This window comes from Melanotaenia boesemani, chromosome 6, assembly GCF_017639745.1.
Source record: "Melanotaenia boesemani isolate fMelBoe1 chromosome 6, fMelBoe1.pri, whole genome shotgun sequence".
Classification (NCBI taxonomy): Eukaryota; Metazoa; Chordata; class Actinopteri; order Atheriniformes; family Melanotaeniidae; genus Melanotaenia; species Melanotaenia boesemani.
The window spans coordinates 11,941,156-11,965,116 of record NC_055687.1 but is presented as its reverse complement, the minus strand read 5'-3'; the positions used below and the strand labels follow the sequence as shown (position 1 = coordinate 11,965,116).

General features: G+C 37.7%; 1 protein-coding gene across 3 annotated transcripts; it reads left to right on the top strand.

The window, feature by feature from the left end:
• Nucleotides 1-468: 468 nt before the first annotated feature.
• xrcc1 (X-ray repair complementing defective repair in Chinese hamster cells 1) lies at nt 469-23,961 on the top strand. Of its 3 annotated transcripts, none has more exons than XM_041988705.1 (18): nt 469-733; nt 882-948; nt 1,047-1,139; nt 1,696-1,803; nt 1,901-2,059; nt 2,424-2,498; nt 6,784-6,907; nt 7,168-7,274; nt 9,897-10,059; nt 10,142-10,382; nt 13,026-13,142; nt 18,159-18,240; nt 18,331-18,427; nt 21,292-21,343; nt 21,828-21,958; nt 22,145-22,235; nt 22,328-22,403; nt 22,914-23,961. In XM_041988705.1, the coding sequence occupies exons 2-18, from the start codon at nt 898-900 to the stop codon at nt 23,019-23,021; spliced, it is 1,875 nt and encodes a 624-aa protein (XP_041844639.1). In that variant the 5' UTR covers nt 469-733; nt 882-897; the 3' UTR covers nt 23,022-23,961. The 3 variants fall into 3 exon arrangements, with proteins under 3 accessions (XP_041844639.1, XP_041844637.1, XP_041844640.1); XM_041988703.1 differs by having other exon boundaries at nt 865-948; XM_041988706.1 differs by having other exon boundaries at nt 469-948; nt 21,295-21,343.

The following is a 23,961-nucleotide window of genomic DNA, read 5'->3' as shown; positions in this document are numbered from 1 at the left end:
AACACTATTTTTGTGCAGATTAATTTTTATTTTCTCATTTACATAATTTTTGTGTCAGGACATTATTATTATTATTTTTATTTATTTATTTATTTATTTATTTATTTATTTATTTATTTATTTATTTATTTATTTATTTATATATATATATATATATTTTTTTTTTTTTGTAAAACATGTCCAAAATCGGATTCATTATTTTTATTTATAATTATTTAAATTTGTTAAATATATTACAGAACATGAGAGATTTTTCCCATCAGTCAAACAGAAGACAAGATGTCAAAAAGCCCATAAATCTCAAAATTTCAGCGCTTTAAAAATGCTGTGTTAGCCGATGGACATTCCGACCAGTTGGTGGCGATACAATATTTAGGATGCCGCTCTTAAAAACGTAGAAGAAGAATCTAAACCTCTCATTGGATAGAAATGCCATCAGTCGGAAGTTACGTAACATCTTGACATTTACAGCCTTTTGGTGGGAAAATGAGTGCACTGCACGCATATTTAATGTAAAATGAAAGCCTTAAAATTTACATTCCGCTGTCAATTATAACGGAAAAGTGACGGGTATATCCCAAGCATAATACAGTGTGAAAGATTCACGCTAGCAGATTTAAAAAAAAAATCTCAGTTAATCTTCTGGAAGATCAGAGAAAGTACACACAGCCTTTTGTTTGCTAGCATGCTATCACGTTAGTCAACGGTTTGTCTAAAGCTGACTAGCAACAAGGTTAACTCCTTTTTTTTCTTCTTCTTCTTTAAGCTAACTTTACGACCACTGAAAGAAAATTAGACGTTTTAGGGTTAAATCTAATTAACTGTACACGATAGTGCTTCACTTAAAATTCTCTAGGTTGGCAGATTTATTTGTTAATTAGTCCGATCATCACCAACATGCCAGAAATCAAACTCAAACATGTCGTGTCCTGCAGCACCGAGGACAATGTAAGTGTTGTGACACTTGTCTGTGTATACAATATATTGGGTAGACTGTGCCATCTTCGAGCTTTGTTCAAACCCACTGCGTGTTGTCATGCAAACAGACTCACAAAGCAGACAACCTGCTGAACTCGGACACCTACAGAAAGTGGAAAGCAGCACGACCAGGGGAGAAGCAAACATCAGTTATCCTACAGGTTTGTTTATGCTTTTCTGACTCACAAATACTGACATCAGTTTAGAACCATATAATTACAATAACTTATATATTTTTAAGTTCAGAGTTACTCTCAGTAGATTACTCTTTAAAAAAAAACCGTTTAACTTATATTTATTGTTTGGTGTTCAGTCTGAGACCAGTATTAGTCCACAGGAACTATACAGAACATGTTTAATGCATTTTAGGATCCACATTGTTTTGGAGATGTGCCTGCCTGTTGTTTATTGCTTATTGGGGTGTTCACACAACGCAGAGCTTCTCCACCAGTTGTGAACCTTTAAAAGATACTAAATGTATTAAATTTTTCTACTTCAATGTCTTTTTAAAGAAGAAAATAATCATCTACGATGTCAAACCTAAATATTTATTCAATTCTGTGTATGAAAGCCAAAATAACAATCCTTGTGTCTATGAAAAACTTCTGGGTACACATGTGGGTGTCAGAAATTATTCATGAGCTTTTTTTTTTTTTTTTTTTAATCTCTTTTTTGTGTTTTTAACCACTTTTATTTTCTTTTAACTTTTTTTCTCAGTTTGAGAAGGAGGAGCAGGTACACAGTATTGATATTGGAAACGAAGGATCAGCTTTCATTGAAGTGTTGGTGGGAAATTCTTCAGCTGTCAAAGACCAGGACTATGAGGTGTTTTTACAAATCACACCAAGTAATGTGTCCCTTACAAACTTCCTTAATTTCCATTTACTTAACATTGTGCACTTTGATTTTGATCTCATTTCAGGTTCTGCTTGTCACTTCATCCTTCATGTCCCCCACGGAGAGCCGTAATGGCACCAACATGAACCGGGTGCGCTTCTTTGGCCCCAGCCAGCTGCAGAAGAGCACGGCTCAGGAGAAGTGGGACAGAGTGAAAATTGTGTGTAGCCAGCCATACAGCAAGGTGAGTGCATGATAATTTTAAATGAACAAATTTTAGTTTTTATATAGATTTAAAATGTTAACCAATTCAAATTATTTGTCTGAATAAAATAACCTACAAGCGCAACATGTGTTTTAAAGTAAAATATTTAAAATGATCTCAGCATTGTCACAATACAGAAGTGCAGCATGGCTTGTCTTGCAGTGTGCATGCTTTCTCAATGCATGCAACATATCCAGCAGCACAGCTACTTGTTACATTACAGATAATGTAATAATAAATTAAAGTATCGTAGTTTTCCAGATTCTCTGTCAGCTGAGAACACATTTCAGGTCAATGGAAATGTTGTTAAACTATAATTTGAATCTGTTTTCTCACTTTACAGAACATAGCCTATGGGCTTGCCTTTGTGAAATTCCACTCACCACCTGATAAAAATGATCCTCCAACTTCCTCCCCTGTAAGTAATTCATTCTGTTGTCCCCATTTAAACTTTCGTATAGACACTACATTGTTAATGCTGATGACATTTCAGGGTTTTGCTTACTCTGAGAAATGCAAACATTTCTATTACATAAACTTGTGTCTACATTTCTCTAATTCTTTATTTCTAATAGTATACTGCGATACAATAACCTTTCAGATAATACCCTAATTATATTTTAAGTACACAAGACTTTAAATCTGACTGGATACCCAGCTTCTGTAAATCATTTTCATAAGATGATATCTGTATCCATGCTGGTATGGAATCACATATTCAGTTGCGCTGATGCTAGCATTCATTTACTTTGACTCTAATGTGAGCAGTGTTCACAGTAAACTGTGTGAACAGTTATTGAATGATTATTTCGGCTGGATCAAAACATCTATGGGCACTTTCCATCTCCAAACCACACAAACTTGAATGCTCATTTGATGTCATGATTTTCATGGGATCTGTAAACAAACATTAAGATGAAGCTAATTATAATTTCACACTTTAGTTAAAATGAGATAACAGATTTATTTGAGGCTCAAATTTTTAAGTATTGCAAATGTCTTTCGGAGGAATGCAAGTGAATTTCCTGAATAGTCTTGGGGTAGTTAGACAGTTGAAGCGTGATTACTGGAGTATCAAACATGCTGCACAGTCAGTTCGTCGCAACAAGTACAAATAGATAACTGAACATTGAAGCTAGTATTCCAGATCTGCAAGCAACTTGAGTGACTTTAACACATGCACTGGATTCCTGAAATCTTCTAGAAATGTTCTGGAATAATTGCATGTAAACATGCAGATATCTTCAACATGCACAACAGACATTCCCAAAGGTCCTGGTCATCAGTGGGTGGCACGTGTGAATGTTTTAGCAAGTATATTGTGGCATTTTATGCTGCTGCTCACACATGTACAGTTGGGAGTTTCTCCTCTTTGCTGACCTGTATCCAGCTTTAATCTAACCCTCTGCTGTTATGGGTGCATACACATAAATGCAGTGTTCGTATCAACATAATAAGGATGTTGTGAAGAAAAAGTCTTGATTTCTACACCACATCCAGTCATTTATTGAAAATTTTGTGTTCAATACAGCATGCATGAGACTGTAGACACCACAAATATCCATGATACTGAGGATTCAGTGGAAATGAGCAAACAGCTCTGCAGAAATTAGAATCAGCAGGATCTTTTGCCACCATCAAATGCTAATATTTGCTGCCACATCTTGTTGGTCTCACCCACTGATATTCTTAAGATTTTACTGTCGGAGACTGATTCAGACCCGGTGCTACGGACGGGTCCCGGTGAGCAATCCCACCCATTCACGAGTCCGTCCCTCCCATCCAGCCTCTTCATTTTAATTTATATACTTTTCAATAACATTTTTATTTATAAATATTTAACTGTTATTTTTATATTGGTACTAAATGAAGTAGAAGTTCTATATGTGCTGTTATGCATTGAGAAAACTTATCTCTTAAGATATTTGCACTTTGTGTGTGTGTGTGTTTGTATATTTAATCTATGTAATAACTGAAAGAAAGCATTATGTTATTTAAATTATCGCAGGATTTGGTGATTACACGCAAAGTCATTGCTTCAGCTTCAGTGAAGTAGTAGCAGACAGATACCTTTAAACAATGGACATACAGACGTGGACGAAATTGTTGGTACCCTTCGGTTATTGAAGGAAAAACTCACAATGACAAAAGTAATAATAAATAAAAATTCTATGAAATTTAACCAGTTAAAGTCAGACATTGCTTTTCAACCTTGTTTCAACAGAATTATTAAAAAAAATAAACTTATGAAACAGGCCTGGACAAAAATGATGGTACCCTTAACTTAATATTTTGTTACACAACCTTTTGAGGCAATCACTGTAATCAAACGATTCCTGTAACTGTCAGTGAGACTTCTGCACCTCTCAGCAGGTATTTTGGTCCACTCCTCATAAGCGAACTGCTCCAGTTGTCTCAGGTTTGAAGGGAGCCTTTTCCAGACACCATGTTTCAGATCCTTCCAAAGATGCTCAATAGGATTTAGGTCAGGGCTCATTGAAGGCCACTTTAGAATAGTCCAATGTTTCGTTCTTAGCCATTCTTGGGTGTTTTTAGCTGTGTTTCTTGTCATTGTTCTGTTGCAAGACCCATGACCTGCGACTGAGACCAAGCTTTCAGACACTGGCCAGCACATTTCTCTCTAGAATCCCTTGATAGTCTTGAGATTTCATTGTACCTGCACAGATTCAAGACACCATGTGCCAGATGCAGCAAAGCAGCCCCAGAACATAACAGAACCTCCTCCATGTTTCACAGTAGGGACGGTGTTTTTTTCCTGATATGCTTCATTTTTCAGTCTGTAAACATAGAGCTGATGTGCCTTGGCAAAAAGTTCCAATTTTGTCTCACCTGTCCATATGACATTCTCCCAGAAGCTTTGTGGCTTGTCAACATGTAATTTGGCAAATTCCAATATGACTTGTTTTCAACAGTGGTGTCCTCTTTGGTCGCCTCCCATTAAGTCCACTTTGGCTCAAACAACGACGGATGGTGCGATCTGACACTGATGTTCCTTGAGCTTGAAGTTCACTTTTAATCTCTTTAGAAGTTTTTCTGGGCTCTTTTGTTACCGTTCGTATTATCTGTCTTGTTGATTTGTCATCAATTTTCCTCCTGTGGCCACATCCAGGAAGTTTGGTTACAGTCCCATGGATCTTAAATTTCTGAATAATATGTGCAACTGTAGTCACAGGAACATCAAGCTGCTTGGAGATGGTCTTATAGCCTTTACCTTTAACATGCTTGTCTATAATTTTTTTTCTAATCTCCTGAGACAACTCTTTCCTTTGCTTCCTCTGGTCCATGTTGAGTGTGGTACACACCATGTCACCAAACAGCACAGTGACTACTTGTAGCTCTATATATAGACCCACTGACTGATTACAAGCTTGTAGACACCTGTGATACTAATTAGTGGACACACCTTGGATTAACACGTCCCTTTGGTCACATTATTTTCAGTCTTTTCTAGGGGTACCATCATTTTTGTCCAGGCCTGTTTCATAAGTTTATGTTTTTTAAATAATTCTGTTGAAACAAGGTTGAAAAGCAATGTCTGACTTTAACTGGTTAAATTTCATAGAATTTTTATTTATTATTACTTTTGTCAGAATCAAGTTATTTCTGTGACCATTGTGAGTTTTTCTTTCATTAACCGAAGGGTACCAACAATTTTGTCCACGTCTGTAAGAAAGCGGCCCAGTGATAACATGAAGAAAGGAACATGTGTCAGGTGTCACCCACCAAGCATCAACCACTTCCAGCAGGTTGGATAATTCCAGCAATGTAACCATAGCAACCACAGGTGCCTGTGTCCTGTCTTCTCTTCCTCTGGATCATCGCCTGCAGATGGATCAAACTCAGTCAGACTCATTCTTACTAAGTATAGTAGGTTGCAATTACATGTTTAGTATGTCCGGTTTTTGTCTGCCGCAGATGTTTCCTGATGTTTTACAGAGTTGAAGTTGCACCAAAAGAAACAGGATCAGTTTGGCTGAACTCTAGTTGCCTTTCTCTAAGACGAACTTATGTAAACTTGTGCAGGTTAGTAGCTTACTGAGCGTTCCACCACGGTTCCCCTTTGGGATGTAGAAGTTTGTTGAGTGGCTATAGCATGATGGAAACATCTGGGTTGTGGTAAACGTTTTTCTTTCACACAATGCTGCTGTAGAGTTTCTTTTTTTTTTTTTTTTTTTTTTTAAGTGTATGCAAACGTGTTTTTTTTCTTCAATAGTAGAGAGAAAAAAGCTTCTCTTTTTTATTGTATTTTATACCTAATCTGCTTCAACATGGGTCAAATATTTAATTATTAAACTGGAATTTGTTTTTCTCATAGAGTCAAAGTTCATTTTTAAATGGGGCCCACCCACACCGATCAATTGCCCGCCCTGGTCATCTGGCCTGGCACCAGGACTACTTGGATAATCCCATCAAGATGTTTGGAGCAAATGTTGCAGACATTTGTGTTTGCACACTGATCAGTAACATCCCTAGAACATTTCAACATATTGTATTTTCTGACAAAAGTAGAATTAATCCAGACTGACTAAAGCCAATATTTTTATTATCCTCTGTGTTCTGGTAGAAATCCACTGCTGACACAGTTAAAGTGTCAGCAAACATGAAATCATTATGAAATCATTCAGCACATTAAAAAATTTTCTGTTCTAAAAGTCTTGTTCATCTTCCTTCTCTGCTGTCAGAAACTAACAAAGCTGGGACAGTTCAAGGTGAAGGATGAGTCTCCGTTGTCTGGGCCCAGCCTTCAGCCTGGCAGTCTTTTCTTCAGTCGGGACAATGCAGCAAAGTCAGGCTCCTCGTCCAAAGGTAAATCCATTTATTTGAATGTAACAGCTGCAGAAGCCCAATTAATTCCTTTCAGGTCTTTGCAACACTTGAGTGCTGATGGCGTTGAGAAAGGAAAAATTAAAATGGCAGTAATTAGCTGCTCTTTTATTTAAGCTACTTAACTGTGCCCAAAGGCAAGTGTGAAGAAGTGATTTCAAAGACATTTTGCTATTATCAGGCTATTTCTGCAAATAGCTCTCTTGTGTCCCCTCACACCCCCCCTGCCCTTCTCTCTTTAGTCTCTCCACAGAGTGACAAGTTGAGCTATGCTGCTGCTGCACTACAAGCAGGTGGCAGCTCTCAGTCATCAGGCCAAGCTTCCTCCTCCAACTTTGCCTCACTGCAGGTACTAAACTCCCCCATCATTAACCATACTGAAGGGCAGCCAACAAACAGCTGTTCCTTCAATTAGCCTTTTCTTTATTTAGACCAGACCGAACGCTAAGAGGAACGTAGACATGGTGACGCCAAGGCTGAAAAGCTTGTAGGTCTTGAAGGTTTGAACATGTCTATGGGAATTTAAATTAGATGTAGAATCAAATAGTATTTAATAAATCCATAACTAAAGTAAATCAAAGCATAAACTTGTGACTTTTTTTTTTTATTATTATTAAAGCTTTAGTAAGGTAGTAACTTGAGCTAAAACACTGAATGTTGCTCACACTTGTCATGAGACAGGGAAAAATATGTTCCAGTGGTTTCAGCTGGTTGAAAATATATTTTCCCAAAGCCTTTTCAGAAATCCTGTTGGCTTTATTTATACATAAGTCTTAATTTGTTTGTTTTGTACATATTTTTTTTTTAAAGAATAAAGGGTCTCATTCAGAAAATCTTCTTAGAGATTCTCTTAAATTTGTTCTGAAGTTGTACTTGTTACGAAAACCCTTGTATATTTCCTGTTAGAGTGGGGAATACCAGTCTCACTGTAAGTTGAAACCATGTGCCAGCTGGCCTTACTTTTCGTAGATATCTTCTTTTCCTTTCGGCTTTTCCCTTTAGGGGTCGCCACAGCGAATCATCTGTTTCCAGCTATCCCTATCCTCTGCATCCTCTTCTCTCACACCAACTACCTTCATGTCTTCACCACCAACATCCGTAAATCTCCTCTTTGGTCTTCCTCTAGGCGTCCTGTCTGGCAATTTCAACCTTAGCATCCTTCTACCAATATATTCACTATCCCTCCTCAGTACATGTCCAAACCATCTCAGTCTGGTCTCTCTGGCTTTTTCTCCAAAACATCTAACATGTGCTGTCCCTCTGATGCACTCATTCCTGATCCTATCGATCCTCGTCACTCTGAAAGAGAACCTCAACATTTTAGTCTCTGCAACCTCAAGCTCTGCCTTCTGTCTTTTTCTTTAGTGCTACTGTCTCTAAACCATACAGCATCGCTGGCCTCACTACTGTCTTGTACACCTTTCCTTTCATTCTAGGTGATACTCTTTTATCACACCTGACACTTTCCTCCACCCATTCCAACCTGCTTGTATTCGCTTCGTCACCTCTCCATTACTCTGAACTGTTGATCCTATATACTTAAAATCATCCACGTTTTTTTAGATAAATGCCTGAAAAAGGTTAAGACTTGGTGGGGGTTGTGCAAACAGACAGACACAAGGAATCAGATGAACATAATTCCAACAGAATGAATGAAAATCAATAATAATATTAAAAATGTGCACCAAAACCTGCTTGTCCTCATTTTTAAAGTGATTTAAATGATCATCCAAATTATATAAAAGCAGTTTTTAGTGTAATAAATTATTGCCAAACTTGAGTCCCATGATCAGGGTGCACATCCTCGTGGTGTCATAGCTAAATACACGTAATATCACTTTTTGATTTCTATTTACATACCTTCTACTGTTTGTAAGCAAATTACTACTTGCAGTGTCCAAACACATCTGGCATCCTTTAGGTTGCTGTCCTCTGACGGAACAAGTGCGCACATCTGACTAGATAAAGCCTCCAGCTGAGTATGAGGGTCGGCCAGTATTAACCAGATGACCAGGATGTAACATCCATCTCCTAATACAATAACAAATAGTTTTATTTTACACCAAGGGAAATTATGATGTTTGGGTACAATCTGCAATATATTTCTATTTATTTAAAAAAAAAGTTTTGAATATGGCCAAAAGTTATTTAAAAAAATCAACACAACTGTAACTTATTGTATTTTTATGAACTGAACAACTTTGTTCAATCATGTCAGTGTTGAAATGTTTGTTAGAGTACTTCCAAGTGTTCGTAGGATTTGTAAGAACAAACTCAAGATTTTCATGAGTTTAACCATCTTTATAAAAAGTTAATAAGTAGGACTTAGGAACAAGTTTGTTGGTATTAACGGTTTATGGATGAAGCTCGTTGTCTTCAAAATTCCGTTTATTTAAAGACATATTTACCAGTACAAGTTGTAGTTTTGTCTCCACCACAACAGTTAAACCATCCTTATAAAATAAATAAAAAATATTGTTTGTCAGACGAGATGAGGGTTTAAATTTGTTATTCTGCCGGAGGAGCAGGAGGGTGTGTTGGTATAGAAAAAAGTAATTACTAAGAGTCTGTTGGGTCGAGGGGCTGAAATACATGTCTTAGCAAAGGAATGTTGACTAAACTGACGTCCCTGTGAGTTGAGCTACATTTCCAATTTCCTGCTATATTTGTTTTTTATCTTTTATCTAAAGGCTGCAATAATGCACCAACTTGGAAAGTCATTGTTTTTGCATTGTGAGGGAATATTATATATTATATATAATTGCCTTTCACACCTTGGCAGCACCTATTAAATGTGCATTGTTTTGTTTTTTTCTAAGATGTTTTCCCTGAAGCAATAAATAAAGTATTTGTGGGCTTCTGTTTGATTTCCCTCGCCATCCATCACATCCTCCCTCCAGTGATAAATGTTCTTTATTCATTCTTCGTCCGAGTAATAGCTTTTACATTAAATGATACTCTCTTCCTTTAGCCAACAGCAAAAAGAAAGTTTGAGTTTAGCAAAGAGCGGCAGTCTGCCCCCGGCCCTCCTCCCTCAAAGAAACTGAGCCCTGCTGGATCACCTGAGAGCAAAGCCGCAACCCCCAAACACAAGCCGAGCCCGGCCAGCACACCCAGCCCAAGCAGTGCTAAAGGTAACGCTGTGTCTGATTGCTTGGAAGCAGATTATTTCTTCACTCTGGAAAACATCTGTGAGGTTTACATTAATTTCTGCAGCATCATCAGCGCCGAAGTCTGCCGAGAAAAAGAAGGAGAGTCAGTCTAAACCAGAACCTAAACCCAAACAGAAGACAAAATCCAAGAGTGAGCAGCAGGTCCCATTTAACCGGATACTGGAAGGGGTGGTGTTTGTCCTCAGTGGCTTCCAGAACCCCTTCAGAGGGGAGCTGAGGGAAAAAGCTTTGGAGATGGGAGCCAAGTATCGGCCTGACTGGACACCGGACTCCACTCATCTTATGTAAGTATTTGATGTTAGATCACAATATTTAGGCTTGTCCTCACTTAAAATTTACGACTGTTTCCAGATGCAGTACTTGTTTGCTACTGTAACATCTGCTCAGTAGATGTCAGCTCTCAGTATAAACCAGGACTTTCAGGAAACGACAGCCTAAACACTGACAATGACAAGATTTGGGGTCTGTAAAGATCTGTCAGGTTCTGATGAAAATTTTATGTGTTTATACATTTTCATAAATAAATGTCACCTTAATGATGTTTTGCTAAAGCATGCTGCTTAATCCTGGAATTAGTGGTGTCCAGAGCATTATTTTTACCCTGCCCTACCAGGAATTATCACTGGTCATTATGCTTCAACGCTGAGACACAGCAATGTGGAGATATTAAGAGGAACTGTTTTAAATTTTGAGAAATGTAACATGTCCAGAGTTAAATGAGATCAATGGTAGATTTCTGGCTTCAGTAATGTGTTCAGAGCAGAGCAGGGCAGTATGATGGATCTCAGTCTTGGCCAGAATATTTGATGCTGTCAGTGTGTGTGCACTGTTACATTCCTACTGTATTTACTGTTGTATTTACATTGCATAAACAATGCTTTGATATGTTCCACCATGTTCATGTCAGCTGCAAGGTTGCTACAGAGATTTCAATTTAAATCCTTTACAGCTTGTGCTTGGTTCACATACATATATTTGGAGCATGCACACAATCGCACAAGCGCTTTCTGTTCTCTGCCTGCAGAGGGGATGCTACCTGAACTTACCCCGTATGTCACTTGGGAGGTGTGGCTCAGTGAGTAAAGTGGTTGTCTTGTAGCGTGAGGGTTGCCGGTTTGATCCTCGGCCTGTCGAGCTCATGTCGAGGTGTCCCTGAGCAAGACACCGAACCCCAAATTGCTCCTGATTGGACGTGTGCCTTGCATGGCAGACAACCAATCAGCTAAAAGCGCTATATAAATACAGGGGCTATCTTGCAAAAACAGTTTGTTAAAGGAGATAAAAAGGCTTAATTCTTGCAACAAAAGCATCAAATACCCTTTCCATTTTTTCTGATTTGGTGCATAGAGGGGTTTGTAACTCTATACCTAAAGAGGATGTTGTTACTTTGGATTTTAAAAAAACTTGAAAAAATTAATAATTACCTAAAGAGTTTAGAATGAAAATGCAAGGTCACTGTCAGTCAGTCCCACCCTAGTTTTATACCTCCCATTAGGTCAATTTATTCTCCCTCCACATGCATTCTGTCCTCCTCCATGCTGACAGGTCAAACAATATTTTGCAGTAATTAATGGGTGTGTATTTTAAGGTGATGGCCAGATACATTAACTGCTACTGCGTTTGGTTGCGCTGAGTGACAGGAAGTTTGCTCGATCAGTGGCTCGACTAAAAGAATGTAATGCTGTAGTTTTTGGGCTGATGAGTCATTTGACTTTAAATCAAGAGGCATATGTGTGAGAAGTGTAATTTCTATTCATTATATGACTAATAATTGACATATTTTGGCCTCTTGTCAATATGAAAAGTCATCTGTAGCATCACTTTTAAGAGATTTCTAGGATAACAGGATATTTGGAGCTTTATTCTGGACTTGTGTTATATTTTTTTATCGTCTTCAAGTTCTTTAAACATTAACGTAGATTAGAGAACAAATCACTGAGTGAGGTAAGCTGCCTGATTTCATGGCAGATATGGTGAACAGTAATGGTTGTTTTAAACTCAGCCAGTGCATGAAAACATAATACTGTCATTTCCAGTTTACTCCTCCCAGCTGCTTCATTTGCACACTAAACCCAAAATCATGTGATGTTTGAAAGGGAAACAGAGCATCGTTCTACTCCTTATGTGGGTTTGGAAACCACTTTTTAAGTTTTTGTTTCAAATGATGCAACTTTACATTATTAATTTGGAAAACTACATTTTCTTTTTTTCTAAAACACCTTCAACACAACAGCATCAGTCATATCAGATTTTTATTTACTTTCTTGCCATGTTAAGTTGTATAAGCCACTGATTTTTATCTTGTGGAAGCAAGGGCAGCACAGAGTTACAGTGCTGCAAATGTTACAAGATAAAGAGGGAACAAATGCAAAGGAGCTGTAGATAAGCCAAAAGATTAATACGTGGTGAAACTGCTGTGTGTTGTTAGATGATAAGATTATAGAAAAAATGAGTAATATAAAAAGTTTAATGTAGTGAAACAAGTTTTTGACAAGTTTTTAGCTGAAAACAGATTTCTTTGTTCAAAGTAGTAAGTTGACATTAAAGGTTATTGACTGAGACAGTTGCACATTTATTTTGAGTCATCCTACATGAAGCTTAATCATGGTAACCCTACTTAGTGGTTGTAATAAATGACCACTTCACCCTCTCCAGGAATGATCCAGGCCATTACTGAGGCACCATCTCAATGATCCAGAGATGTTGTAAATGTTTTTTTTTTATTTGTTGTTTCTATATTTTTTTGTTTTATCATTGAAGCATTGAACCGTTCGTACTCTCAGTAATCCAGTTTAGATAGCATCTTTCTCTCAGCTGTCAGAGCAGACTATTGGCCTTGTCGGCTTCTGTGCAGTGATGTAACTGTGTTGTGTATGCGTGTGAGTATGCATGTGTGCTCACATCCGTTTCAATCTATTAAATTCCAGCTGCGCCTTCGCAAACACTCCCAAGTACAGCCAGGTGAAATCAGCAGGTGGCATCATTGTACGAAAGGATTGGGTCATGGACTGCCATAAAAGGAAATACAAGATCCCATATAAACGGTAAGCAAAGCACTGAAAAGACTTCATTTTATTGTTAATAATGAGGTTAATCTGTACTGAATTGGAGTGTCAGCCCTGCAGAGATGCCTGTGCTCGAGCTCGGCCACAGGAGCAGCTGGATGGGGTTCTGTGTTTTTAAGGACACCGCTGTGCGCTGAAAGCTTGGCTTTAGTGTGGAACATGTGTCCTGCGTACAGTATGAATCCATATCTGATTAATACTTTCTTTTAAGCCACGTCTGTATCTCTGCATCATGCAATCTGTGCTCAGCACTCACACTGATTGAAGTACCCAAAAATACTCCCACCACAGCAGGGTTGCCCACTTTCAACAGAGAGCACTGTAACCTTGAGCAGATGATCCCTGCTGTGATCACATATTCAGCCCACCAAGCTCCAGCAGCTCTCTAATTATATGCCTCATTACAGGGGGAGCTTTGGCAACATCAAGGTCTTCTGTCATCGTTCCTAACAAATCTGTGTGTACTGAATAATGTAAGACTGAATGCTCATTTCAAGCAATAGAAGGTCCAAATTAATTTGGATGATACTGTATTTTACTGTATGAAGCTTTGCTTGATTAATACAGTGTTCCACATATGTGCTACCTCCCACTGTTCCCCATAGGTTGACTTTAACATACGCGGAGAAATTTCAAGATCTCAAAGTTTGAAGGAAAACTCTTATACTTTTGGACCCATCAAATGATGTTTTTCAGTTGTAAAAACAGCAGATAATGAAACAATTGTTAAAGTTTAGTGATGCAAAATAGTACTGAGAGGCTTTATTAAGGTAGAAATATGGATGCTACTGCATTTATAGTTATTAAAATCCTGCTTATTCAGCTGATAATTGTTTGATTTAAGGAAATTCACATGGTTTGGGTTATGTAAATTTGCACTAAATGGAAATTCTATATTTTGCTTTAATTACACAGAAAAGAATCCTGAAGAGTGAAAGATTTATCACAGCTTAATGTTTTAGCCTTTTAAAAATGTGGGTAAAGTATCCCAAACTGGGAATACTTAATTAGCATGCGTGTACCTGAGTTTTGAACTTTAATGCAACAGTTTGTTTTCTATGGGTTGCAGCACTAAGCTTTCAACCACCAGCTACAACAACTTTCTGGGGTAATTGACAGTTTCAGCCTCAGAGAACTCGTCCTGTTTATAAAATTCCCTTAAAGCAGATTTCATATGCCTCTGCTTTTACACAGCATAAAAGTCTGATGTATATTTCAACTATTCCTTATAGCTTTTATACCTTGTGGCTAGATCTTTAGATGAATCCCCGTCTTTGTTTACATTGAGTTTGTAAATTACTGTGATGTCGTCTTTCTCCTTTAATTTTTGTTTTATTTGAGAATAAAGTGCAGAAACGACAACTTGTTGCCATGAAATTGGGGCTGCAACTAGTGACAATTCTGATGGTCGATTACTATTAAAACAACTAGTCGACAAATCAGATTATGTATCTCAATATTATTAAATGGATCTTATTTCACTTTCAGCTTTTAAATCTTGCATGAGGTTGTTATGTAAGCTCGACGTGCCTCCTCTTTAAATGTTTGAGCATTGCAGACTCACTTTCGTGGTACGCAAGTTCCGCTTTACAAATCTCACATGTATTTAATTTATTTTGTAAGTTTAACGTGAAGTTATTTCGGACTTTTGACGTCCTCTGCCGCCATTTTGCTAACTGGTCCGCTGCCATATTTTTCCCCTGGCGGACTTTATTGAGCATGTGCAACTCTCAGCAGAGATAAGAAAAGAAGACGACGTCTCACTCTGTGCATTCTGCAACTCTCAACAGAGATAGGGAATGATGTCTCACTCTGTAGGTTTTTTTTTTTTTTTTGCTGACAATAGTCGACGGGTAAATTGATTGTCGACTATTGTCGGCAACGTCGACTAATCGTCGCAGCCCTACATAAAATATTTGCTTCCTGATGGAAACATAAACAAGCTAAACTTTTCTTTATATGAATTTAGTAAATGGATCATAGTACCGTTTCACATTTGTTTTTAGGCACCACAAGCATTTCTAACCGATGTCTAGTTGGAATAATAAAATAAGTCTATTTGAGTGGGAGGGATGCAACAGATGTGTGCTCTTTGGGCTCTATAATCTGGTATTTAGATAGGCTTCCAGTACAGATGACATTTCCATCCAGTTCCAACATCATTTAGACGAGTGGTGTGCAGACATGGCTGCTTGCTCATGCAGTCATGTAAAGATGTGATGGGATTTCTTCAGGCAGCCAGAGTATGCAAATAAAGCATGAAAAGACACTGGGAGAGAGCAAGGAAAGCATCCTAAATAAATTCTGCTGAAGGCCAGGGCCATGCAGCTCTGAGGCTTCGTTTCTCATCATTACTTTGAAATTTTCAAAAAGTGAATTAAAATGAGAAGTTCTCTGCAACCTGTGTCGTCATTCTCCTTCATGCTCGCCTTTCTCTGTCAGTTTCTGATCACAGATTTCCCTCCCCTGTTCTCCCCCATCCTCTTCCCCTCTCTTGTTGTGAGAATAATCCATTCCCCTGCCTGGCATGTCTATTGTGCCATGCTTGGAGTGTGCAGCTTTGATGATGTATCCTTTATTTAAAAGCTGCATCTGCTATGGGTAATTAAAGAGACCACTTACTTTGATGATGACAAGTACCCAAACAAATCCGCACACTCATTCTAACTGTCGCTCTGTCGTTCATCGTGAGCATTTGGAGGTAAATGCACAACTTTGCTCACTCGCGGAGTGTGTTGTGTATGCATTAATGACTGTATCATAATCTAAGAACCCCAGCAATGCTTTCTACATAGTCATTACCCAATCAGTGCGGATTCAGAAACAGAAAACAAAAAGAGCAGAAAACACTTGAGCAGCTCATCAATAAAAGAACTAAGTAAGTAAACGTATTTCTCATTAATTCGATGCTTGCTTGAAAATATCTCAAGAGGATGTAAAAAAAAGTGTGTTGGGTACAAAATGTCTTTAATTAATCTACAGCACGCTAACTCACTCCCACACGAACAGAGTTAAAGCTCAACATTCAGAGTCCTGCAGCCTGAAGCTGGTGGACCAGAGGCATAAAAATGCTTGAAGTAAAGACGCCTCATTAATGTCTGTAGACAAAAACATCATTCAGCAAACGTGTAGAACTTTTTTTTTATTTCACTTTTTTGTTTAAAGTGCTTTTAGATGGCTTTTTGTTATGAACTAACCTCAATTTATATTTTAGTTAATTGACTAAAGGACCATTGCAGTTAAATATGTCGGTATTGGACTTGTTTTTGTGGAGTCTCACCTTATTTATTTATTTTTGACAAGCTAAAATTTGCCTGTTTCAACTCATGAGGATCGGTATGCATATTCCTTTTAAAGCTGATCGAAGTCAAAACGTCACATCAAAAAGTTGGACTTACACAAACATTTCTTTCTTTTTAAATATTAATAAACATTAGATCAACATTAATAATTTCCAAAGTAAAAATCTGATATATTGTTTTTTCTACTTTTTTTATTGGATAAGAGAAAAGGAAAATGGAAGGTTTAACTAAGATTTTAAGCCAACCTGAAATCTTTACAAGCCTGTCTAAGTACAGCCCCAGTTACATACAAATTAATACACTTTCTGCAACTCTCGGTGAGATCCACCACTTGCCTTTAACTTTTGCTTTAAAAACACAACATCTCCTTGGCTTCCAAATGCAACTTTGCAAACTAGTGAGCCAAACTTTTGTTTGTGCATCCGTCTTGCATCCTGTCTCTTCTCTGAGCTCTCACCAGTAAAAGTCAGCCCAGTACTGACTCTTGTCATCACTCTTGTTCTCTCTTTTTCCCTCTTTTTTTCCACCTCAATTCATCTAATAATGTCCTATTGGGGTTTTTTGCCAAATCATATATAGTGCACATCCAAAATGGCCAGTATGTTAATATCCAGTTGCTGACATGTGATTTGGTCCCATAAAGCAAAACACACCTTTCATGTGATGCTTGGGATGCTCCAGGACAATGATGACCCCAGAAATGAGGATAATTAATGTCAGTTTCCCATCAAAACAGCATAGTTTAAAAGTCAGTAATTTCTGTGGTTTGACTTTAAAAGCTGCACATTTCAGCTTTTAAAGACCACCGATGTAAGCTTACATATTACCCTTGTGCCAGTGTGCCATTTCAAACATATCTACCATCCAAGATAAGCGGAGCAGAGTGAATCAGGCTTGTTCGTCTGTTTTTTTGTGATAACACTGTCATAAGCAGCTGTTTCTGTATTACTCCCTATGTCCGCAGCCTCATTTTTCATTTTCCAATTTCCTGGATTAAGCACATGTCAGTAAAATGTCCTGCAGTTGGTGTAGAAATGATCTGACCATATCTGTAGCATTAACTGTCTGCACTTCACACTTCCAAGCAGATAATGTCCCTCTGGCTTTATATTGGCTTGGGGAAGTGTATGGAAAAAGTGAGAAAAAAATTTAGCTCCTTTTGTTAAGTGGCTTGTGTGATAGCAGCACTTATGTATTCTCCTTTGAATTTACAGGAATATTTACTCTTTTGACTTTTACTGTTTGTAGATAACATTAACACATAGCCATGCAGTGAAAGAAGATTGAAAATTTTAGCTGTTGTTGAGATTAACTGGATGTTTTTTCTCCAGTGTCTCTCAACTTCATTATTTTGATTATTTGTTCGTTTTTTTCATTTTCGTTTTGGAGTTTAATAAACAAGTTCTTTCCCTTCCTCCTACAGTAGATTAATGTTTCCAGAATGCATCCACAAGTGTATGATTCACAGGTGCTGGGAATGTTTTAAACACCAGGAGATCGATTCGCCTGCTGGAAAATATGACCTTCTTCCTGGATCTTGCATTTATCACAAACCTGTCTGAAAAGGGCCCTCTACACTTCAAATCACTTTGTGCAAGTGAAGCAGATGGGAAACAAGATGTATTGTGCAGGCGTTCTTCTCTTCCCTGGCCTTTTATCATCCTGACACGTTTTGCTCCTCGCTTTCCAACAGGTATTTGATGGATGGAGCCGAGTCGAGCTCGGAGAGCGAAATGGAGGTGGATGACCAAAGCGAAGAGGAAATGAACACAAAGGTCAATTTTATTTTCCCGGTGTTAACCGATATATGTAATCAAAGCTAAAATAAGTCAGTTGAACCCTCCATCTCCTTTCTGGTTTTGCAGACTCCACAGAAACAGGAGAGACAAATCACTCCTAAAAAGACACCAGAAAAGAGGGATAAAGATGATGAATATGCTGGTTCCACTGATGTGGATGAAGGTAAGCAATTAATAATTTTAAGGGATTTTTTTTTCCTAACTAAACCTTACCTGACATCTCAGTTAACGTCAGACATTGTTATATCATTTGTCTTCCTTTTTACACTCCTGGAATTGTTGGGGTAGAAGAGGAAGCTCATAGCTTTTGTGAAAAATGGCTACAAGATGACAGGCCTACAAATCTTACAAGAGTTTTTCAGTTGATTTACAACCAAAACTCATCTGAAACAAAAGAAGGAGGAGAGTTAACTTACAGGGAAGGAGGTGAGCATTTCCTCCAGTGAAAAAGTGATATGATAAACACGTCTTGAAACTTAACACACTTATTCCCTTTTGTGTTTTAAATTGTAATTTCAAATAATATAGAGTTAAATGTGATATCTGAGGCTGCATGCAATAAAATCTAATTCATGCCTCCAGTGATGCAGCCTTTGCAAGCAAATTAGGTGCATTTCCAAAAGAACTCTGTTGAACTTACTCTTATGCAAGTATCATTTCCATGCATAATTTATACATTTAATATTCATTTCCACAGAGTGATATCAGTTGGTAGTTTAGTCCTGAATTATTTGCCACAGATGCAGGAAGGTTAATTATTTTCTTATTATTTTCTTTCTAAACAGAAGTATTTTATTGTATTTCTTTTATTTTTGTTCTCACTGCTAATCCGCAGTTTAGAATATTTTAATACAAGATATTTGATATATACATTAGTTACAAAAGTATAGTCATTTTTCTTGTTTGATGCTTTACAAGCTGTAATTTAAATAGATTTTTTGTGTCAATGTGTGTTCACTTTTGCTATGACACCCCTAAATAAGCTTCATTTAATTTTGTGCAGTTTGTACCTGGATTAAAATCATTAAATCATACAATTTTTGGATTTATTTTTTTTTCCCAGAATGTAAGAGTTGTAATTTTTCTTCCAAACATACTGACAACACAAACATTTTGTCAGCTGGTGGATAAATGGAAGTATAAACTTAGAAAAAAGTCTCAAATTGGCGAGTGAACTCTGACGTTTAAACCATGCGTTGGCTTTAAACTCCCAACTTCTGTGATCTGTGGACACTGTGGTTCAGACATTCATGGCTTCTGCAAGCCTCTTTATTTTAAAAAGCAGGTTAATAAATATATATTTTATTTGCATTCCTATCATTCTTAGCTGTGTCTTGCTTTAAAACAGGTTTGCATCTAAACATGCAGATCCAGCCTGGTCTGCTCTACACCAGTCCTGACGGTGAATTAAAAACCATGCAGCTTTTAGACGTTGGCCGTCTGCTGGAGGGTTAAATGGGCGGTTTACCGAGCCTGTGGTGATGTTGTTTTTTAACACTAATGCTTATGTTAGTTTTTCAAATAAATTCAGCTTTTTATTAATCAAATTTTAAACATTTATTTTTTTCACAAAAGCACGAAACATACAAAAGAAATAAAAAAACTTGAAGCATAATGTGATGGGAAACTGCTCACCCCAAGCTCAGCTGTTAGCTGCAATTTGACAAATTCATCTTAAAGTTTTATGAAGTTTTCAAATTGTATTAAATGTTCCTAATTTAAAAAGTAAAAGTTGAAAGTTAGCCTTTAGAAAAAAACGACAGAAAAATGTTTCTTGCATTTTTTTCCACCGTTGAACTCTAATAAAAATAATCAGTGTTTTTAAGAAATAATTTAGATGATGTTTAATAATATAGTAACAATAGGGAAATGTCTAAATTTGAAACAATGAGATAACAAACATATACTTTTGTATTTCATACCCAAACAAGTGGTAAAGATGGCAGATTTACTTCCACAAAGTTTTAATACAATTCATTATAGTTGTGGGAAAATTTGCATTATCAGTCAGTAGAACAGGCTGTTAAAGGGTTAAACTCTAAAATATCACAAAATTCAACTTATGTTTTATTAATACCGCTTATTATGATTATTATTAATTCTTTTTCCCTCAAGATTTACCAACAGAACTAGCTCAGGCTTACACACAACAAAGCATGAATAAAAGAAGCATTTTTATGAAGTACAGACCACAAGGAGCGCTGCTTTTTGGATCACAAAGATGCTGTTGTTGGTCAAAGTATAACATAAATCTAAATCAATAACACCTCAATCCTCTTGATAAATAAACACCATATTTGTGCATCTGTGTTGCAAAGATTGAAGAACTGAGATTAAGTGGTCATGACTCATGGGAAGTGATTCATTCTGTTAGCCCAAATAACTGGAGACCAGGGGAGGGCAGCGCTGGAGCTGAAGAGGACTGAATGAATTGAGAGGGTCCAGGGGGGAAGGTGAGAGACAGGGGGATTAGACAAAAGGATAACCTCTATGAGACACTTGAAAATAAATGAGTTGATGATACCGCCGTGAAAAGAGCAACTTGCATACTGTAGATGCAGTTTTAGGGACAACCAAGAATGGAGACGAAGCATAAGTCCCTTCATCACCGTGAAGGGGCTTGTGCATGATTCTCATTTCTATGTTAATGCGAGGCCAGAAGTAAAGTGCCGAGGTGCATCATTAAAGAGAGACAACAAGCCACATACATGGAAGCTGCATTTTAAACAGAACATCGTTGCTTTCCCTTTCAACAACACAGGATTGTATGGTAATGGCTGTGTTGCCCCCAAGGTTACATCTTTTAACTGCTGATGTATATTTCATACAAACGTGGATTCACCTGGCATTTTAAGTAGGACACATTAACCTGTTCTCCCCCAGATGGCTAGGAATTTAAAGCAGATTTAACTCTCAGACACTATTCTAGTTAATTAGTTTAACGATTAGGGCCACACTGCAGTCACAGGGCTGTTAGTGAACATGTGGGAAACTGTAAAATTATTTAACTCCTTTTTTTTTCCACAGCAGAAGATGAAGATGATGAATCTGCAGTGGACACAGAAGACGAGCTGCAGAGGTAAACAGAAGCAGTTTGTCACACTTGAGCGGAGAAGTTTGCTCCTTCATTTCTGGGGTGAAGCCGTGTAGGTTTCTAAGCTACGTCACCTCGTAGTTCTGCGGAGCATTTAGCAGATTTAAAGTTCTGGTTCAGTTTTGCTGCTTTATTCTGCAGAGTTTTACCTGGTAAATTCTACATGAAAACAGAATTTTGTAACATGAACAAGAATAATTTCTTCTCAGATTTAATAAAGCTTAGCCAATGCCCTGACAGTAAGACCAAAAAATAAAAAGGTCTACTTTCTCCTCAAAGCTTTTGCTTTCACAGTGCTGCAGGAAAATTAGCTTTAACTTTGTCTCAAGCAGATAAATTAAATGGCATCTGTGGCTGGAGCTGCTATCGGAGCATTCGCCCAGATAGGACAAGGAAACAAACAAGACTCGTAGGGAGATTACAATTTTTAAGACGAGCTTAGTAACAAAATGACTTGTTCTTGTGAAAGAGTGGAGAGCAAGCAGAAGAAAGCAGCAGCCAAAGAAACGATGATGAAAGAGGAAGATCTATACGGGGGGTCAACAGATGAAAACACAGACGCTGAAGCTGAAGAGGATCATCCCATCCCTGAGCTACCAGGTACGCCTCTCTGTACTCTTATCAGTGTCTTCCTGTCTCTGCACTTCACAGGAACAGACGTCTCTGGTCCAACCATCGACACACTAATTAAAAACACACTTATTAAACTGTTCCTCTCCTTTTTTTTGTATTCTCTACTCTCATATATTGTAAAGAGTTGTTCCTTTGTCCATCTTCCTCCTCCAGATTTCCTCAGTGGAAAGCATTTTTTCCTCTACGGTACATTTCCCAACAATGAAAGGCGACTTCTGCTCCGGTACATCGTTGCCTTTAACGGGTGAGAGTAACTTACCAAAACATTTTTCTCATAATTCACAGTTAGAAAACACGAGGTTAGAACAAGTAATTACAATACTGTCTTTGCCTCAGAGTGATCGAGGACTACATGACTGATAAGGTGCAGTTCGTGGTGACCAGTGAAGGGTGGCACGACTCCTTTGAAGACGTGAGTCCTATGGCTAATTTCTTCCTTTGGCATTTAATTTCTTTTGCCAGCGATTTCTATGTATGTGGATGCGTGTTTTTATCTGTCATGTCCACAGACAAGACCATTTTGCATTTTAAAGAGGAAATTGCTTGGGGTAGCTTTGTGTTACATGCTGCTCAATTACCAAAAGTGCACTCCTAAAAACTCTTCTTTATGTGACAGGGGAAGAATGTCTTCTTAAAGCACAGGACATAGACTCAACTCAGACATTTACTGTGCACTTACTATCATTTTTCAAGATATTACACAAGCCCTGAAGTAAACTGTTTTCAGGGAAAAACCAGCACTGCTTGGAGCAAGTGCCTTTTCAACATGTTTGAAACTTGTGCTGAGATTTAGTTATCTTTTAGACTCATTCTTATCTTAATTAGCATTTTGTTTTATTTCATCTGAGAGGTTTTCTGAAGTGTTTAGGTGTAAGGTTAAGAGGGATGCTTCATGACTGTTTCACCCTCATTTCTATCACAGGCGCTGATGGAGAACGGCAGTCTGAACTTTGTGAAACCTGCGTGGATATATGCGATCAATGAGCGGCAGAAGCTGCTGCCCTATCAACCCTACACCGTCGTCCCCTAAAAAGTACTGTGTACACCAATGAGAGCACATCACACCCTGAGGAAGAAGCAGGGAAAGCCATAGACACATTTTCTTATTTCTGATTAGCCATTTCACTTTGAAGAAGCAATAAATCAACTATTGTTCTTTTACACATTTTTTTATTAACATGGAGTTAATAAAAAAAAAAGAACTTCAGGCCTTCATGTGTTTTTTTATCACAAAGCTGTATGAAAGTGTCTGTTAAATTATGTCCCTTGAGGGAAATGTTAGGATTAGTTATAGATTTATTTTTAGTTCTCTCTCTTCAGGGTTGTTAGTTGGAGTCAGGGCAGAAAGTAAAATCATCATCATCACCAATCCAGTGCTGCTCTTCACTCAGACCTCATGAAAGAAGCAAATTCCCCCGATTCAGGACTTGTTTGAATTCCTCTGTTCCTGTGCTGCAGTCTGCTGCTGCTCAGCTCGGCTACCTCAGGCAGCAGGAGGGAAAATGAATAATCACTCTGTCCTGACAGCCACAGGCGGTGATAAGACTCTGACAGGATTATTTTTATGAGATCGACCCAAAGTCAGGTGAAAGGTGCTGCTTATTTAAGGTTAGAGACAATTTTTTGAGGGGTGGGGGTGGTGGTGGTCGCGTGATTGATTCATTTATTCTGTTCAAGATTGATAGACAAAAGTTTTTTTTTTTATCCATGTTTGTTTATTGTATATTTAGGGACAGACTTGGGGTTATTAAACTTGTAAGTGCTTACAACATTTTTTTAAATTTCCAAAATGTCTGCTTATTTTATGTGGAAATGTTTGGGAAGCTTTCGGCTCTCGCTGCTCAAAATCAGCTGTTTAATACTCTTCGTTTTTTATTAATATTATAATTGTAGAATTTTATTATTTTGTCTAAATAAAAGAAAACAACGTGTGTTCCTTATTAAACCTGCTCTGCACTGAGCTTCTCTGA

Bases quoted from the DNA above. Each gene is read 5' to 3' on its own strand.
- xrcc1 (XM_041988705.1), top strand. From the start codon at position 898: ATGCCAGAAATCAAACTCAAACATGTCGTGTCCTGCAGCACCGAGGAC. The intron at 7,275-9,896 runs GTACTAAACTCC...CTCTTCCTTTAG, and splicing joins CCAACTTTGCCTCACTGCAG to CCAACAGCAAAAAGAAAGTT. The intron at 10,060-10,141 runs GTAACGCTGTGT...TAATTTCTGCAG, and splicing joins CAGCCCAAGCAGTGCTAAAG to CATCATCAGCGCCGAAGTCT.